The sequence below is a fragment of the Aulonocara stuartgranti genome (genome assembly GCF_965226115.1).
Source record: "Aulonocara stuartgranti genome assembly, chromosome: 7".
NCBI classification, from domain to species: Eukaryota; Metazoa; Chordata; class Actinopteri; order Cichliformes; family Cichlidae; genus Aulonocara; species Aulonocara stuartgranti.
Window position 1 is genome coordinate 51,206,760 of NC_138945.1, and position 18,714 is coordinate 51,225,473.

Here is an 18,714-nt window from a genome sequence, read left to right on the forward strand (position 1 = left end):
AGGATGGGTAGCATCTGATAAAGCATGTGGATGCCTCGCCTCAAACCATAACTCATGACACCACAGCACTATCTAACTTCCTCCTAATTTCACCATCTATTTCACCATATGCCTTAACATCTCTCATACTCTCATGCTTCTCTCCTCCTGTTATCACCCCAAAACCCCATCCGCTTAGAGACTATCTCTGCTCCCAAACAGACAAAAAAACAGATAAAAATCATCAAAAAATGACTTAGACATTTTAAAAAATCACAAAGAAAAAGGAACACAGTATCATCAACAGCACCAAAGAATAAAACAGTGAAATGTGGGTTATTAAACATTAGGTCTCTCTTCCAAGTCGCTGTTAGAGATTGATCAACAAATACTCCACCTTACAGAAACCTATGTTTAAATGAATCAACACCCCTGAGTCATACTAACTATAAGAATCCTCGAAGCAGAGGCCAAGGGGGCAGTGTGGCAGCAATTTTCCACACCAGCTTGTTAATCAACTGAAGACCAAAACAGACTTAATTCATTTTAAAGTCTAATGCTTGGCCTTGTCCACCCCAGCTGGAAAACTCAAAAAACAGCCTTATTTGTTATCATCTAGCATCCTCCTGGGCCTCACACAGAGTTTCTGTCTGATTTCTCAGACTTGTTACCTGATTTAGTGCTCAGCTCAGATAAATTAATTATTGTGGGTGATTTTAACTTCCATGTAGATGTAAAAGTGACAGCCTCAACACAGCATTTAATCTGTTATTAGACACAGCTGGCTTCTCTCAAAATGTAAGAGAACCCACCCACCACTTTAATCACACTCTAGATCTTGTTTTAACATATGGAATAAAAATTTTACATTTAACAGTGTTAAATAGCAGTGGGGAGTAGACTTCATCACAGTAGATGTCTTTCTGAAAGCTGTAACTAAGTTTAAGAATATAATTCACCCACTGTTATCATGTTCAAGGCCCTGCACCAACACAGAGCAGAGCAACGCTACTCCAACAGAGGTTGATTATCTTGTTAATAACTTTGCCTCCTCACTACATATGACTCTGGATACTGTAGCTCCTGTAAGGTCTCAAATCAGAAGTACCTGACTCCGTGGTATAATTCCCAAACATGTAGCCTAAAGCAGATGACTCGTAAGCTGGAGAGGAAATGGTGTGTCACATAATTTAGAGGATCATCATTTAGCCTGGAGAAATAATTTGCTGCTTTATAAGAAAGCCCTCCACAAAGCCAGAACATCTTACTATTCATCACTGATTGAAAAAAATAAGAACAACCCCAGGTTTCTCTTCAGCACTGTAGCCAGGCTGACAAAAACTCAGAGCACTGTTGAGCCAACAATTCCTTCAACCCTAACTAGTAATGACTTCATGAATTTCTTTACAATTAAAATTTTAACCATTGGAGAAAAAATTACTCAAAATCATTTCACAGATGTAACATTATTTACAGCTACTTTCAGTACCATTGATATTCATTTAGACTCTTTTTCTCCAATTGATCTTTCTGAGTTAACTTCAGTAATTACTTCCTTCAAACCATCAACTTGTCTTTTAGACCCCATTCCTACAAAACTGCTCTAAGAAGTCCTACAAAGAATTAATGCTTCAATCTTAAATATGATTAACCTATCTCTAATAATTGGCTATGTGCCATAGGCCTTAAAGCTGGCTGTAGTTAAACTGTTACTTAAAAAAAAACAACATCTTTTGCTGTTTTAATTAATTATAGGCCAATCTCCAATCTTCCTTTCATATCAAAAATCCTTGAAAGAGTAGTTGTCACACAGCTAACAGATCATCTGCAGAGGAATGGTTTATTTGAAGAGTTTCAGTCAGGTTTCAGAGCTCATCACAGCACAGAAACAGCTTTAGTGAAGGTTACAAATGATCTTCTTATGGCCTCTGACAGTGGACTCATCTCTGTGCTTGTCCTGCTAGACCTTAGTGCAGCGTTCGATACTGTCGACCATAATATCTGATTAGAGCACGCTGTAGGTATTACAGGTACTGCACTGCAGTGGTTTGAATCATATCTATCCAACAGATTCCACTTTGTTCATGTAAAAGAGTTCCACAGGGTTCAGTGCTAGGACCAATTCTGTTTACATTATACATGCTTCCCTCCATCAGAAGGCATAGCATACATTTTCAGTGCTATGCAGATGAAACCTATCTTTCTATGACGCCAGATCACTTCCACAGCATGTCTTTTTTCTGTCTTCTTCCCTTCACCCCAACTGGTGGTGGCATATGGCTGCCCCTCCTTGAGCCTGGTTCTGTGGGAGGTTTCTTCCTGTTAAAAGGGATGTTTTCCTTCTTACTGTCACCAAAGTGTTTGCTCATAGGGGGTCATATGATTGTTGGGTTCTTCTCTGTATGTGTTATTGTAGGGTTTACCTTACAACATAAAGCACCTTGAAGTGACTCTTGTTGTGATTTGGTGCTGTATAAATAAAATAAAATTGAATTGAATACACAATCATTACAACTGTATTTAGTTAGACTATCTACACTACTTCTTCTTAGTTTCATTCTCCTTTTGGGAATAGCAAAAGTGATTCAATTTGCAGCACAATATTGGGTCCATACGTTTTTAGACAATGCCATGATTTTTGATCATTTTGCCTCTATGCTCCATCACAGTCTATTTTAAATCAATCAATATGTGATTGAAATTCAGACTTTCAACTTCAATCCAAGGGATTTTAGAATAAAACATGTCTGTTTAATTAATTTATTATGGATTACAGTCATTTTTATGTATATAGTTTCATAAATTTTCAGGGTTCAGAATGGATTGGACAAATGTGGACATTACTGTAAAGTAACAGACACAGCTGAACATGACCTTGTTTCTCTCTTTTCACTCCCCCAAAAGTGAAAATAGTGAAGCTTGAGATCACACTGATAGGGTCTCCCTCTTCTGGTCACATCAGCAAGTTATTCTTTGACTCATATGGGCTCTTTATCAATCTGCTGCTGGTCACAGCATCCACAGTTGAGATGACCACCTGCTGTCATATGCCAACTGCCAGGATCTGCCCGAAATATCATTCATTCAGTCTCATTCACTGATATAATTCATGGAGTTAATATCGGCTTGTCTGTTTTATGTTATAATACTGTATCATGTGTGACCTCCTGTGTGAAAAAACGAGTAAAGAGACCAGACGCTGAATAAAATGAATAGACAGTCACAAAAAAATAGAGTAGCAGACAGAAAGAGGATTTTATTTTTATATTCTAATTAAATGGCCATAATGTTGTTTCTTTTGTGTGTAGTTCACATTTAATGGTACAGTTTGAAATCCAAATGTCAGAGCAATTAGCAGCGAGTACTTTTCCCAAAATCTAGAAATGCTCTTCTAAGGCTGTAGAACTAGTGCAAACTGAGGTGCAGAGAACTGCTGTAGTTAAGGTGTACGAGAAAATGTAAAACAGCTGGTCTAATCTCTGTCCTGAACAAAAGGCCTACAGAGGCAGGTGTAGTTTTAATTTATAAGGAGCATGGGTTTGCCAGAGATAATGTGAAGATGAACAAACATTTTGATTGTTTTACACACTAATGGAAATGTAATTAATTTTTTAAGACAAATGTGGTGCACCATTAGGAGGCAGGCAGTTGTCATAGAATATCTGGAAAGAGCTGTCAACATAAGTTACTCTCTTCAGGAAATCCTCCAGCTGCTGCACCGTCATCTCTATAACTTTATTATTTTCTCTGTCGTTGAGCCCACGAGATGCAAACGCAGGGAACTTGGAGCGCTCGGAGTACGGAGCATTGTGGTCATAATCAGGGCAACAGTAGGCTGACCACAGGTAGGTAGGGATGCCCACACGGTTGATGTTGTGACGGCGGATTGTGTGGCCTGACGTGGTGACCCCGGTGACCACATAGGCGGTGCCCCTGCAGTAGTTGTTGAGCCTCCTGCGGATAGTGTTCTCGTGTTGTTTCCATGGACCAATGTTGAACTCACGAGCCTGAGGAACCACATTTGTCAACGTGTAGGTGGCTGCTTTGTCGTCAGGGTCGGCCTGGTGCTCGTCTGGATTGAGCTGACCGCGTTCGTAGATCACAGTGTCGGAGTAGTCCTCAAGCACAGCCTGAGCATCCTCAAAACTCCCATGCACATTTTCTGAAGGCAGCTGCTGCATGTCTCTGGGGCCGGACACTGAGGAGAGCTATTAACATGGTCATGTTAAAATTGTAAAATAAACAGGATATTTAGATTTCTTATATATTTATATTATTTATTACCAGCAACAACACTAAATGTGTCATCTTCATTTTATTTAAAGGGTGTGCATTCTGAAAATGGGCTTCACTGATCATTTACAAAAAGATTATTAAAAGGCTGAGATGCTGCTAGTAAAAAGTGTTAGTTCAACTATGTTTATTTTAATATATTTTAACATACATAACCTATACATTTGCACTGATCACAGTGAATTAGCAAAAACAGAACATTCAGGTTGTAATTTTTTGCAGCAACAGCATTTTACTTGATAAAAAAGAACTTTTGACCTTCTGGTAACCTCACAGCAGTGGTAGTAGTGCATTTATTGATAAAACTGGAGTTTCAATTTTCAAACTTTGTGACAAGCACCTAGTGGCAAAAAGTGAAATGATTAGTTGTATTTAAACTGTGGTGAATTACTATTCGTCCATAAGCTCTCATACATATCTGTATCTCAACATATTTGTCATGAATGATATCACGTCATATTGAGAGAAAAAAATGGCATTGGATTGATTATATTGTACAACGGGCATAAAGAGACTTGCAATACAGGTCATTATTTTATATATAACCCTGTTCTGTTGACTACAGCCTATTTACCAGTGCATGAGAATATCAGCAGATATTAGACACACACACACAGACACACACAGAAACAAAATACAGAAACACCACCATTTTTTGGCAGATGGTCAGAACACATTTGAAGGCTCAGACAGCAAAGCTAGCAACCCTGCCTACCTGCGGCTCATACATCCAAGGCACGTCCACTTTCTTGGAGCCGTCTGAGCGCTTGAAGGTGTAGGCAGAATAAATAGGGATGTGGTTGAAGGTGTCGTAGAGGGTTACAAATCGTGGCTTACCCCCATAGAACTGGCAAATCTTTTTAAACGACTGCTCTTGAAGCCCTCGAAGCAGCGTCCCCATATACAAAAATTGCTTACACTCGGATGAAAGGCTTTCCTGCACCTCGCCTCCTACCATCACGACAATCAGAAGACAGATGAAAGCTTGATCTGTTCTGTAGACAGACATGATGAAACATCTATTTCTCCACAGTGCATTTAATCCCCATGAAAGACTCTACCGCTGTGTGCTTTTTGCCTGTCTTGTGGCTCTTTCCATATCAGGCATATTATGCAAATCCTTATCTTGTTCTCCTTTCAGCAGGCAAACGATCCACTACCATGTTTAAAAAGGTACCAATTAACAGGCACAGCAAAGCCGAAAGAACATTTTTCAAGTGGAAGACTTGTAGGCATCCTAAACATATGGTTAGATTTACAAGGATTCTCTATGAAATAAAAGGAGAAATATAGTTTTAAGAAATTGATGACAGTGGTCTGAAATTCAGGCTCATATGCAGCTCTATGCATGAATTTAGGTGAAATGTGAAAAGTGGCATTGCACTTTATTGCACACTTACACGCCTTTTGTAGACTAATGAGTAACTGTTGTAAAAAAAAAAAAAACAGTGAAAAAATGGAAAAACAAGTATTTACACTCTGTATCTGGGTAAAATTCTACTTAATCCTACTAAAGTAAAAAAAAACATTTTTATCATCAATATCTAATAATACTCTTTATGTGGGGTCATAATTGTTATATTATTGATTAATTAGAGTCTTTATTGCTTTAATTTTGCAGCTGAAGATGATTGTGTTTATATACTGCTGGACAGCTTGATGACAATACAACATATTTCAGTTATTAGTTTTATTTTTTATGCTGTATTGCATTGAGGGGCATGATAAAATACAAGAATTATACTGACATTTTAGCAAAAATACAAGTAGGTAGACTGAATAAAATCTGAAAACAGATGCAAACTGACCTCTGAGATCAGCACACAACAGCCTACAGTTTTCTTTTCTTTTTACTTGTATTTACTCTGCCTTTCCTTTCTTCTCAGCAGTAAAGTTTTGTGTGCATGTGTGTGTGTTTGCTTGTGTCTGTGTGCATGTGTGTGCTTGTGTGTGTGTGTGTTATAAGAGAAAAGACTGACTGGAATGTTTTTTTGTTTTTTTTTTAGAAACATCTGTTCCCATAGCTACAGGTTAGTGGCAGAATGACCTCTGTGGAAACACGCACTTCCTGTTTATTATCCTAACATCTTCACTATTTACACTGTAATTCCACGCTGACCCCATTCGTCATTATCCCTCCCTCCTTACAATATGTAGGTTTAGACAGGACATTTCCAACTACCTCTTAAAGATAGTCTTTTATCATCTTATAAATTGGAATGATTTTATTATTAAGTCCTAATCATTTATTATTGCATTTTGTAAGCATAACAACTAACAGTGTGAGTCATTGTTTACCATATTCATTATTAGGAAGAAAGTCCAAAAGAGAAAATGCACTTTAAGGATGAGCAGAATGAAGATAAATAAGTCCATAAAACGAATACATTTCTTGGACTAAACTGACTTTGTTACTTCGATCAAAGTGTCTTACTCCTTTGAATATAACTGATAATGCTGTTTGTACAGCTGAAATTGAGAAAGGATCTCAGAATCCATGCTGAGCATGATTTTAATGGACTTTTTAGCAGCTTCCATAAGACATGAGACAACACAGCTGTGGGTTTGGATGTACTTTCACATGGAAATTCTTATTTCTGTCCCAGTTTACACTGGGTAGGGATCAATGGCTTGAAGGCCTTTTCATTGTATTCATGAAGGCTGCCTCTATTCTGATATTGTAGTCTGACTATGAATGTGAGGGCTGTTATTTGCTCTCAGTGTGGGTAGCCGCATTTGACCACTGAGAGCAAATGTGAGACCCCCGACAACAAAGAGGGTGCTTGTGTTTGCACGTATTTGTGTACTATAGGTGCATTTGGATCTGTTTGTGTCTTTGCATGGAGAATACGAGCAGTATAGGAGACGGAGGACTCTGTTTGTGTATCTCGAGTTTGTGGGGGGAAGGATGAGTGGAGTTATTGTGTCTCTTGGGAGGTGAGTATGTTTGTGTTGGGGGGGTTGATGCTTGCAGGTCTTGTTACTTTCTGCTGGGGTGGTCTAGTTTGGAGAATGGGAGAAAGGAGGGTTCTGGGTTTTAGTTTACTTGTGTGTGTGTTTAGGCGACACTGGTGTATATTTAGACTTAAGAGAAACACTCACCTTCTTCAGTTGTTACAGAAGCTGAGATAGAGAGAGAGACAGAAGAAAACCCAGACTGGAAGTTCAGCAGGAGAAGATGGGATGATGCTGATTTCTGTATAACAATCAGAATCAGAATCAGAATCAGAATACTTTATTGATCCCTGGGGGAAATTATTTTTTGTTACAGTGCTCCATTTTAAACAACTATCGTACCATGGTTGTAAGCACCTGTGAATTGGTTTTATCCAAGGTAATAAAGCAAGTATAAGGTAAGCGTCTTCATCAAAATCCTCTCTTATTTCACATAGTCAAGATAAAAAATGTATTTATAAAACACGCCAGTTGGAGAGAGCTTTATGCAGATTTTCAGAATTCACTTTCAGAATTGAACGTGAAAGCAGAAAGCTATAAATGTTTACTCAGTTAAATCATGTTTTGTCATCACAGTGAAAGTGCTCATGGTCCTAGAAATTCCTTACTTAAGGTTTTAGTGTGCACTGTTGCAGTCTTGATTCTGTTTGTTGTCTTGTATGAGTTTTAAATTATGTTAAAATTGCCTAAAATTGTTTGTCTAAGTGTTTAAATTGCTGTATAGAAAAAAGTGAGGTCCTCATGATCCTTAATATATTTTCGGGAGAAGCATGAGCATGGAAAAAACATAAATTTACATAATCCCCAAAATGAGTGTAGCTAAAGTTTTTAAAATCTATTTGTATCTTTCACTGAATTTCCAGACCATCAAAATCAACAGATGTGAACTGGAGGCTTATCCACTCCTGGAATTTGGACCTCTTCACCTAAAACCATTCCTCCAGTGCAGGAATCTTGTCTCTTCACATCTAGATATTATGCTGTTTTGGCTACAGTATTTCAAAACTCCAGTGGATTTTAATGCCAAAACCTTTTCGATAAAAAACCAAGTATATACAGAGTGATGTCAGAACCAGCTTATCTCGCCTCCCCTGCTCCTACCAACCCCCCTCTCTGTGACTACAGTGACTGGTCTCCCTCGTTTTTCATCATCCCATCTGTCTACCTGCTAGCATTTCTGGTTGGTTGTCCTGGCAACAGCCTGGTGCTTTGGGCCTACCTGGACCGAGTGAAGGGGAGGAGGAGAAGGGACCGAAAGCCAGCAGAAGATGGCCAGTTCTGCTGCAGCAACATTTTTAGAAGCAGTCAGCAGCACATTAACAACACTGGCAAATTTCAAAGTTCAAACTGTGGATTTTCCTCCAGGCAAAGCTACAGAACATCCTCCCATTCCTCCACCTCATCCTCTTGCTCTCCCTCCATCTCCCGTCCCTCTTGCTCGCTGACTGACTCTCTGATTGCCAGTTTAGCTTTAGCTGACCTTTGTTTCCTTGTGACTCTTCCTCTTTGGGCCGTCTACACAGCGATGGGCTACCACTGGCCTTTTGGGCAACCTCTCTGCCAGATTAGCAGCTTCCTCACAGCTCTGAACATGTATGCCAGCGTGTTCAGCCTGAGCATGCTAAGTGTGGAGCGCTACTGGGTTCTGACTAGGCACCGGCACTCCAGCCACCATGCACCAAGGAGCTGCCCCAGCAAGGCTTTGTGGATACTTGGAGGGATGTGGGTGCTGGCGGGAATACTGGCACTTCCCGGTTTGCTGCTGCGCTCTGTCCGGGAGGTGGAGCTTGACCCTGAATATGAGGACGACTGGCAGCTGGAACCCGCTGATTCCAGGTCTGTCTTCCTTTCTTGCCAGATGGATTACTCCATGCTGACTGGAGCAGAGCTGGAGGAGGAAGAAAAAAACAGGACAGAGATGTGGTGGGCTGCTGCATTAAGTATTAAATCAACTCTTATTGGCTTCCTGCTTCCTTTTGTCATCTTATTGGTCTGCTACTGCTCACTGGTCCAACTACTCAGCAGACATTTCGGACGGGGCCCTCGTCCTGACCGTAGACGGCAGCGCAGACTCCTCAGGGTCATTGTCACGTTAGTGATGGCATTCTTCCTGTGCTGGCTGCCTCTCCATGTCAATAAAACTGTGTCCCTGCTGCTTGAGTTTGGATTTGTCCCATACTCCTGCTCTTTAGATCAGATATTATTGGCTGCTCATCCATATGTCACCTGTTTAGCCTACCTCAACTCCTGCCTGAACCCTCTCCTCTACGCTGCCTGTGACCCATCATTTAGGAAGAGATGCAAAGGAGCTTTCCTCGTGTTGTGCAGGATGAAAAGAAAAGGAGCAAAGGGAAAGGAAGAGCACGAAGCTGAAGGAGTTGAAGAGAAAGGGGAGCAGAGCTCAGCTTTTCCCATGAGGACACAGGAAGAAACAGCAGACAGGACAGAGGAGGAACAGGAGGGGGGAGTTAGGGAGATGGGTGTTGCCACACCTGAAGAACTCAAGAAGTCAAGATATCAGGGTGCAATGTTTTCTGACAATTAAGTAACGCTAACCCTATGTAATGAACAGTGAAAATAAAATGGAATGCATGACATTGTGTACGTATGTCAGTATTTTCAAAATAAATATTATCATCAGAAGAAGGCATGCAATATATATTCTGGTTTCTGATGCTTTGTTTCACACAGGAAAAATTCCACCCATTCCATTAAGATTCCATGCAAAACATCCTCTCCGGTCAAATCAAATCTTCTCATGTAACATGAACTGTTTCCATATTTTGCACTCCTGTATATCTTGAATTATTTGTTGATTTTTGTTAAACTGTTTTTATTATTCATTATTAAAATGATGTCAGGAAGTAATGTAAAGAATTTTTTTTTCATTTGTTGCAAAGTTTCTGTTGTGATATTTTGATACCATGGTAGCATTTACAGGATATTGTTTTATAGTGATATTATACAGGAAAACTGTTACTCAATAAGGCCCATTTACTAGTTGTTTTTCTCTTTCTCTGTGACCCAAGAATTAATGTGTAAGAATCACAGGATGGTACCTCAAGGTCGAAAATACCACAGAGATCACTTCCTTACTCCCATCCTCCCTTCTTTATCTCTTAGAAAAAGGCTTGTTAAAGGCCAGGTGGTTTGTTTCAGAATTCACTAATGAAAGAACTCTGTGTTCTATGTCTAGGAGTGTATTTCGCTGGGATAATCATAAATTGTAGCTGAACTGATAAACTATACAAAGGATACTTCTTTGCTCAGAGGGCAGGAAGACGCTTCCTTATTTGGTCTGTACCGGTTTGAACTGAGAATCTGCTGACACACGAACCTTTTTCCTCTATATAAACTGTTGTATGATGAATAAACCTTTGAGTTGGTTTGGGAAGGCAACCTGAAGCAGTCTGTGTTTCCTTGTTCTCCCAAGCTACTCCCGACGTCGTAACTAACCTGCTGAACGGCATACCTGAGTGTTACTTTGAATAATTTTGAATCTTATAGGGTATAAAGACAAAACTCTGCTTATAGGTGCCCACGCCTCGGAGGAAACCCGATCCACGGATGACCCGGGACGGAGATTTCTTTCAGTTTCCTTTGAAAAAAATAAAAGATTTATAATCCCTTTATGAAGAACACTGACTTTAAATGGGCAAGTACAGCGTCCTACCAGGAGGCACACTTTTCACACAGGTATAATGTTCACTTTTTTATGAAGCTACTTCAAATTTTAGAGCTTACCTCTTCAGTGCTGTTGTTACATTCGCTTCTCTAAAGTGTTTCGAATACTCTGGCCCCTCCATTTGTATCAGTAGCAGTACAATGGGACATCATTTAACACCTCAAACAGCAGTCTCCAAAACAGTCATACAGCTCAAACAAGACATGTCATGAATAACTGATTTAAATACTAAGGAAGCCACAGGAAGTTTGAACCTCCATGTACCTTAAAAAAATCAACACAAAAATATAAAGTGTAAGTGCAGTGAGGTAGATCTTCAATAGTAAAAAGATAATATAGGTCCAAGGATATACAGGATACAGTACTAATAATATTGTTAATTTGTATTTATTTTTTCATATATTGTATGTTTAACAATGAGTTAAAGTTAAGGATAAAGTTCTGCCTTTGTGGTTTGTATCCAAATAAGACTAATCAACCATGCCCAAACTAAGAAATTAAGAATCTGACTTTAGTTCAAATTTAATGAATTTCTTGTAAATGACCCAAGATACCCCAGCACTGATACTATCCGGTGATTCTGTCACTTTGGGTATCAGTGGGACAGATAATGAACGACGAGTATCGAACCCCGCCCAGCAGGTGGCGCTGCTGCGCTAGTGAACTGTGTGAAAACCAACATAAAACTCATAGAAGATCATATGCGTCGATGAATAACTGTAAACAGTTTTGTACAGTCACTGAATTTTGGTATTATACTGGTATTCGTTTATATGTTGCATAAAAATCTGCCAATGTTGGATCAAAATTAATTAGTCGGCGGTTCATTTTAAACTTACTTCGTGTCCTTTTGGAAACTGTCTGCAGAAACGTCGCTACTCTCATAGTGAGGGTCGCAGTTACTTACCTATTCTTACCCGAGGAATAACGAAGATGGGAACAGCGCTGATTTATGATGACGAGATGACCAAGTACAAACTGCTCTGGGTTGAGTGAGTAGTAAATCCATGTTTACGTTTATAAAGCTTACGTGGCTAAAAAGAAAAATCTTCAAATGTCTTTTCTGCAAATGTCTGTAGCTTAACATGCCTAAAGTATATCAAGGAGTAAATATTTCATACTGTAATTTCACTGAACGGGTAACTTCATCAAATAAGTTATTAGTTTTCTCCCATTACTAAACACTGGCTAAAATGTGTGATCTGTCAGAAGTCATGGGAACCTAAGTTGTTCCTTGTTGCTGGCACGGTTAGTTAGAGAAGACACCCGTTTTGGTTATTACGGTTGCACTTTGTTCGGTCACGTTTAGTCAGGTCGGGGATTTTCAGTGTACACCCACCCGGCCCGCTATAGCTGCTACACCACCTGTTTAAAAACGTTGCGAAATAGTTTTTGTTTTCTTTTGGACTAATTGAGGTCTACGTATGGTTTAACTTTCGCAGTTAAAAAATGAGTAAATGCAATTGTGATATTTATTATGTTTGTGACTCTTAGATGCCAAAATGTGCCGAAAATACTCTAAAGTTTAAGACTCATGCTTTTATTTTGGAAAGACAACGAGCTTTGACCGCCAGCTTTTGTCTATTTGCAGTTCTACTGCTGAAATAAATGTCTTTGTCTGAACCGTGCCATGTTGCTGGGTTTATTCTCTTTGTTTTTGGCTGCTCTCTTTAGGGGTCGCCACATCTCCCTCAATTTCACCCTATCCTAGCATCCTCCTCTGATATACCAACCCTTTACATGTCCTCCTTCACTACATCTATGAACATCTGAATTAACAGCTTCAGCTCTGTCATCATCAAAGGCAGGTCTCACTACCATCTTGTAAACCTTCCCTTTCACTCTTGCTGCAATTCTTTTGCCACAAATCACCCCTGACATTCATCTGCACCCTCTCCACCTGTGTGCACTCTCTTATTCACCTCTCTCCTGCACAGTCTGTTGCTTTGGTTATCTCCTTTACAAAGTCATATTTAGCAAAATGCTGTTTTCCATATCTAACTTCTACAGAGTTCATTTGGCATGTCTCACTGTGTCTTTTATATATTTCTTGTTTTTATATAAGAGCTGAAAGAAATAGAATAGTAAAATGGATCAGTGTCATGTTTATTTTCTAATTAACAAATATTCATTAAGTGTGTAATGTTTTCCTGCAGTCCAGTTTGTAAGATTGAGGTGCCTGAGCGTCTGACTGTGAGTCATGAGACTTTGGTCAGGACTGGCCTGGCTGATCGCTGCGTCTCCGTACCTGTCCGTGAGGCCACGGACGCAGAAATTCTTCTGGCTCACAGGTCATCTTATCTAACTCCTGTCATGAAGGTATGATATAGTTTAGATATTTGTTTCAGTTCACTGAGCTGTGTTTACTTTGCTCCTCTCAACAGTGAGGAATACCTGGAGGCGGTGAAGAAGACTCCTTACATGAGTCTGGAGGACCTTATGGAGTTCACTCGTCAGTACGGTGATGTCTACTTCCACCCAGTAAGTCTCCCGCTTAACAGCCACTTAACAGGAACAGAAAATCTGTATCTGACATCCTCTTCTGTATGTCATTTACCATCCTAGAACATCTACCACTGTGCCAAGCTTGCTGCTGGTGCTGCACTGCAGCTGGTAGACAGTGTTATGACAAGGAAGGTGAGGAATGGCATGGCTTTAGTCAGGTGAGGCTGAGATACAGCAGTTCTGATATGCACTCATGGCTTGTTCAGTATTAGTGCCTTTGTTTTGTCCATTATTGATGAGTTAATAGGAATGTAAATATTAAGTCTTTACATTTACATTCATATTTTTACTAGTTTGTTAGTGATTAACTTTTTAGTAGTTAATGGGCAAAGTGGGCAACAACAAGTGTAAAATCTTATTTTTTTACATAACTGCTTCTTTTTTATTATTAATAGACCACCAGGACACCACAGTATGCGCAGTGCTGCTAATGGATTCTGTGTGTTCAACAATGTGGCTATAGCGGCTCAATATGCTAAGCAGAAATATGGAGTCCAAAGGTAATGTGACTTTTAGTCTTTATGCTTATTCTGGTAATCATTAAGGATTTTAACGATCCACAAATCCACAGCTGTATGTATTCACCTCAGATTTTGTCTTCAGGGTGTTGATAGTTGACTGGGATATACATCACGGTCAGGGGGTGCAGTATTGCTTTGAGGATGATCCCAGGTGAGTCTTTGATAAAGGAGAAGCAGATGTTGTCTGCTTGCGTTTCAAATTCTGCTCACTGTGTTTGTTGTTTTCCTTTTCACAGCGTGCTCTACTTCTCTTGGCACCGCTATGAGCATCAGAAATTCTGGCCTCATCTGAGAGATTCTGACTACGACATTGTTGGCAAAGAGAAAGGGGCAGGATTCAATATAAATGTACCATGGAACAAGGTCAGAAATACTGCACACTTATGGTTTCATTATGGGGGTTTTTTCTATTTGCTTCTTGCTTTAGCTTAAGCCTAGTTCACAGTGTCACATAATGCCACCACCAGTGAGGTTATGTTTGTGGTAGTGTGTACATGCATGCTATTTGCTTTCCTGATTGTGTGTGTACAAGCTGTATGTGTGTTTTATTCTTTTACTGAAAAGACCTCATCATGATATTTCAGGTGGGCATGGAAAATGGTGACTATCTGTCAGTCTTCTGTCACGTTCTTCTGCCAGTTGCATATGAGGTGAGCCATTCCAAAAATTACCTTTTTCCTACCTAAAGGCAGGTGATCTATAAAATGTTTGGTTCAAGCATACAACTGTTTTTGATAGTTTTGCCCAGACTTAGTCTTGGTGTGTGCGGGATTTGACTCAGCCATCGGTGACCCAGAGGTATGACATATTTATTAATGTCATTATCTAATTACATGCATGCACTATAAACCTCTGCATCCACTCGCTTACTGTTATACTTACATTTAGGGTGAGATGTGTGCCACTCCAGATGTCTTTGCCCATCTGACTCACCTGCTGATGAACCTAGCAGGAGGAAAACTGTGTGCTGTGCTGGAGGTCAGGCCGCCCAGCCTATACAGCTAAAACATGGAAACAAGAAAACAGCCTGTTAATGTTCTGTTGTCTGGGAACTTGTGTTTTTGTGTTTTCCAGGGGGGATACAACTTGACTTCCCTCGTCCAATCTGTGTGTCAGACAGTCCAGACATTGCTTGGAGATCCTGTGCCGAGACCTGCAAGCCTCAAAAGTCCCTGTATAAGGTGTGCATCACAATCAGTCAAATTTGTGTCTCAAAGTTTGTGTGTTTTATAACTGCAGCAATTTAATTCTTCTTTTTCAGTGCACTTGAATCTCTTCAGTGTGTCCGATCAGCTCATAAGGCCTACTGGTCGTGCCTCAAACACGCAGGTAACCATAACAGAGCCTTTAGCAGAGCCTTTAAGGGACCTGAGGCTGCAGGAGTCTGATAACCTCATTTCTTTCTAACTTGTTTCCATCCTCAGTCAAACTGAGTGATGTAGCATCACTTAGCTGAGGGTTTGCTAGCTGTATTTCACGTTTACGTCCGTTTGAACTTCTCATCACTATAAAAGACATGGTCTCAAAACAGTTACTCCCTTCTTCAGCTGATCTGCCCGCCTCCACCATCAGCACCAGACAGATTAAATTAGGAGAAGGAGAAGAAACGACAGAGAAGGGAGAAGAAGAAGAAAAGGACGCGGAGGAAAAGGTGTGGCCTGAACCTCCAAAACGCGTCACTCCTCCAGTATGTGCTGCTTTAGTGCTCCCTGATGACGTGGCTTGCCCGGAGGGATGCGAATGCTTCAGCTTCTCAGAGGATCTTGACCCACTCTTAGCCAGCAAGTTAAGGTATGGATAAGTGGGTTGTTGTGGCTCATTTCAGTTCATGGTTTTCACCGTAACTGGGTTTGAAATCTTTTTTTTCTCTAAAACAAGGGAGAGTTTCCTCAGAGACGCAGATGACAGTACTGCTTTTATAACCCTCTCCACTCTTATAGCCCTGACAGAGAAAATGGAGAAGAATGAGGTAAAGCCATAATGTTGTTTGTTTCTTTTATGTGAGTGCTATTATGATATCATGTCTTGTAAATACAGTTTGTGCTTTGCTGAGCTGCCTACATGATATAATTTTAATTCCCGGCTCTCAGATCTGCAGTGGCCTTGCACTGGTCCCTGACGTTACCAAGGCGATGACAAGCATTGTCCAGCACGTTACAACTGTTCTCAGCAACCGGTATAACAACCTCGACTTAATCAAATCTTACACCTTCTGCTCTTTTTAAATATCAGCTAGAGATTAAAAATGATTAGAAATATTCTTACAGGAAACACACACATACACAGAATATGCTTGGTCACTTTGCAAAGGAAATGCAGTCTAAACTATTGTAGCTCAGATTTGCACCTACAGCAAATTTAGAATCACCACTTAACCTAAATCCATGCATATCTGGGAGTTATTTGGAACTAATATTTTTATGTACTTTTTGGTGAAATAATCTAAATAAAATATCATTATCTTTCTCGTGTTGTGAACAAGTGAAGTCATTTTATTTATACAGACAGATTTTAGGACGTAACTGCAAAATTAGTAAAAAAATATCACTTGGAAGTGAAGATACTTGCAAAGCACAACTATGGCACAACTACAGAGGTGCAAGTTAACATGATAAATATAGCCTACTAAATATACCGCTGGAGTGCGCTTGTATATTGAAGTTTTATTAGCAAGATTGCAATCTGCTTTGTTAAAACTTGTCTTTATATATGCAGCGTTTTGGTCGTCTGTGTGGGTGACGGGAATGTCCCAAGCCATATTACAGAAGACAGGCGAGTATCATTTATGCTCTCTGTTTTAGTCTTAGTAAAACCAAACTCTAAGGCACAATTGATGCAATAAAACACACTATTTGTCCATAACGGCGAGGACAGCATGCTGAAAAAGTCTTTCTGTTTTCAGGGAAACACTTGTGGTGCAGATGGGCAGTGCACAGACTGAGGAACAGAGCTGCAAATATTACATTCGTGTGTGTCTGAAGAAGGTACTGCTCCTTGCTTTGTAATCACATTTAATATTTGCCAGAAATATACACTCACACATCTCGCTAGTCAGCATTAGCCCCCTTTCCTTTAAAACTGCATCATTAAATATTCAGAGTTTCTGAATTATTACACAGTTGCTAAGGATTTCTGGACAGAAACCTTTATGATACAGCTCTTAAAGGCGACTGAGATGTATTTTTCTGCATAGACAATTTGAGTAGGTTTTTTTTTTTTTTGCTTTTGTTTTTTAAATGTGTTTAAATGCATTTGTTTGTTCACCCACAGGGCTGCAGTGACACGTCAGGGTTCACACAGGCTGTGTTTGGCCTCCTCCTGCCCCTTGGGTATGAATACGACCCCGGTCTTGTTGTGTTGGTTCGAATGCCAGATAGTGGAGTCAGTGACAGTTTGTGGCAACAACTAATTGGCCTACTGCAGAGCTTTGCACTTGGACATACACTGGTGGTACTACAGGTAAGAGTGCTGGGGAAGATTTCATAAAGGCACACTAGATGTCTTCAACAATGTAGAGCTGCCAGGCAGGAGCTCTGGAGATATATGGTTGGATGGATGTAGTGAAGGAGTCTTTGATGAAGGTAGTGGAGGATATACAAAGTGTTGGTGTGACAAAAGAGGATGATAGGGATAGGGTGATATGGAGGCAGACGATCTACTCTGACAACCCCTAAAGGGAGCAGCTGAAAGAAGAAGACAGTAGATGTCCTCTAATTTTGCTATATTGTGAAACCTTAAGAAGCATTTTAAGAGGAGTTGGCAGCATGTTTGCATACTTAGTGTTCAGTATTAATTCATTTACTTCTTAATTTCAGGAGGAGGAGAAGGCGCTTATCGGACTCACAGCATCCTCCCTCCTCGGTAACCCAGCCGCCTCTCTGAAGCAACTTCAAGCCCCGCTAACAGAAGACACGGAGGCCATAGAGAAGCTGAGACACAGGCTGCAGGCAGACTGGAAATTCCTTCAGACCACAGGTGAGTGCAGCAGCATCACATTTGAAATCAACATAAATATCCACAGATCTTAGAATAACTGCTACTGTATTAACGGGACTTTCTGTCTTCTAAAAACAGCACCACAAACTCAAAGAAGTGATGAAGACTGAGGATGGAAGGTGTCATGGACTTTTTGATACTTTATTTTTGGTAAATTATGACAGCAGTTGTCCTGCTGCTTAGAAATTATGCATGTGTTATAATATTCATTCAAGCAATATCACAATCAACGCCAGCTTTTGGCGTCTCATAAAAAAAAATCTATTCAATGACTTAAACAGTGTTTAAGTTATTTGGTAAGCTGGATTAACCTGTACTGTTGTATCAGCGTATGAGCGTTATCAGCCTTGTTGACTAAACAAAGATGATGACGTTTACAGATCTGCAGCTGACATTTATCTCTTTTGTCACAACAGTTTTCTGCTGGTTACATTTGGATTTTTTGAATTTTCATTTCTTTTATCAGGAAGTTCCACTTGGATCAAAATCAGTTTCACAGGAGACCTAGCCAAGTGCAAAGAGCTAATGAATTTTACAGCAATATAAAAATTATTTAAGCAATCACTGATCAAAATAGTTATACTTTCTTTTTTTTGTGCCATTCACATGATTGAATAGTTGACTGATTTTTGCTGTAAATTGAAATGTTGTGTCTTGTATAGCACACGTCATGTAATTTAACATGAAGTTTTCATAAGCAACTTTGATATTCTCTGTAATAAATGTTACATTTGTAAAAGAAAAAAATGGCTGCCAAATAGTTTTTTTGTTTTTTTGCTT

At 39.8% G+C, this 18,714-nt stretch overlaps 3 protein-coding genes across 7 annotated transcripts; 2 read left to right on the forward strand and 1 right to left on the reverse strand.

Annotated features, from left to right (window-relative positions):
- Positions 1-3,229: 3,229 nt before the first annotated feature.
- On the reverse strand, positions 3,230-8,531 carry LOC309711430 (endonuclease domain-containing 1 protein-like). Its single transcript, XM_082541743.1, has 4 exons — positions 8,447-8,531; positions 7,375-7,468; positions 4,988-5,223; positions 3,230-4,187 (listed from the first exon to the last, which is right to left on the reverse strand). The coding sequence occupies exons 3-4, from the start codon at positions 5,171-5,173 to the stop codon at positions 3,591-3,593; spliced, it is 783 nt and encodes a 260-aa protein (XP_082397869.1). The 5' UTR covers positions 5,174-5,223; positions 7,375-7,468; positions 8,447-8,531; the 3' UTR covers positions 3,230-3,590.
- aplnr2 (apelin receptor 2) lies at positions 7,465-10,001 on the forward strand. The gene has a single exon (XM_082541742.1). It carries the CDS (start codon positions 8,291-8,293, stop codon positions 9,770-9,772), a length of 1,482 nt encoding a protein of 493 aa, XP_082397868.1. The 5' UTR covers positions 7,465-8,290; the 3' UTR covers positions 9,773-10,001.
- Positions 10,002-10,092: 91 nt separating this feature from the next.
- On the forward strand, positions 10,093-18,677 carry hdac10 (histone deacetylase 10). 5 transcript variants are annotated; one of them, XM_082541737.1, is made up of 21 exons: positions 10,093-10,923; positions 11,780-11,904; positions 13,069-13,203; positions 13,297-13,393; positions 13,478-13,575; positions 13,813-13,917; positions 14,021-14,089; positions 14,175-14,301; positions 14,523-14,588; positions 14,677-14,736; positions 14,827-14,916; positions 15,013-15,119; positions 15,200-15,267; positions 15,486-15,729; positions 15,817-15,907; positions 16,029-16,114; positions 16,654-16,710; positions 16,841-16,922; positions 17,209-17,397; positions 17,754-17,913; positions 18,013-18,677. In XM_082541737.1, exons 1-21 carry the CDS (start codon positions 10,879-10,881, stop codon positions 18,042-18,044), a joined length of 2,133 nt encoding a protein of 710 aa, XP_082397863.1. In that variant the 5' UTR covers positions 10,093-10,878; the 3' UTR covers positions 18,045-18,677. The 5 variants fall into 5 exon arrangements, with proteins under 5 accessions (XP_082397863.1, XP_082397864.1, XP_082397866.1 ...); XM_082541738.1 differs by lacking the exon at positions 10,093-10,923 and adding an exon at positions 11,260-11,662 and having other exon boundaries at positions 18,013-18,676; XM_082541740.1 differs by lacking the exon at positions 10,093-10,923 and adding an exon at positions 12,587-12,716 and having other exon boundaries at positions 11,261-11,904; positions 18,013-18,676.
- The last annotated feature ends 37 nt before the right edge of the window (positions 18,678-18,714 follow it).

What these genes read in the sequence shown, in the direction of transcription:
- LOC309711430 (XM_082541743.1), bottom strand. Translation starts at nt 5,173, where the DNA reads ATGGGGACGCTGCTTCGAGGGCTTCAAGAGCAGTCGTTTAAAAAGATT. An exon ending in CTTGGATGTATGAGCCGCAG is followed by an intron (nt 4,188 to 4,987) that starts GTAGGCAGGGTT and finishes CCATGTTAATAG; the next exon opens with CTCTCCTCAGTGTCCGGCCC.
- hdac10 (XM_082541737.1), top strand. Translation starts at nt 10,879, where the DNA reads ATGGGCAAGTACAGCGTCCTACCAGGAGGCACACTTTTCACACAG. An exon ending in GAGGCACACTTTTCACACAG is followed by an intron (nt 10,924 to 11,779) that starts GTATAATGTTCA and finishes AACTGTCTGCAG; the next exon opens with AAACGTCGCTACTCTCATAG. An exon ending in AACTGTGTGCTGTGCTGGAG is followed by an intron (nt 14,917 to 15,012) that starts GTCAGGCCGCCC and finishes TGTGTTTTCCAG; the next exon opens with GGGGGATACAACTTGACTTC.
- aplnr2 (XM_082541742.1), top strand. Translation starts at nt 8,291, where the DNA reads ATGTCAGAACCAGCTTATCTCGCCTCCCCTGCTCCTACCAACCCCCCT.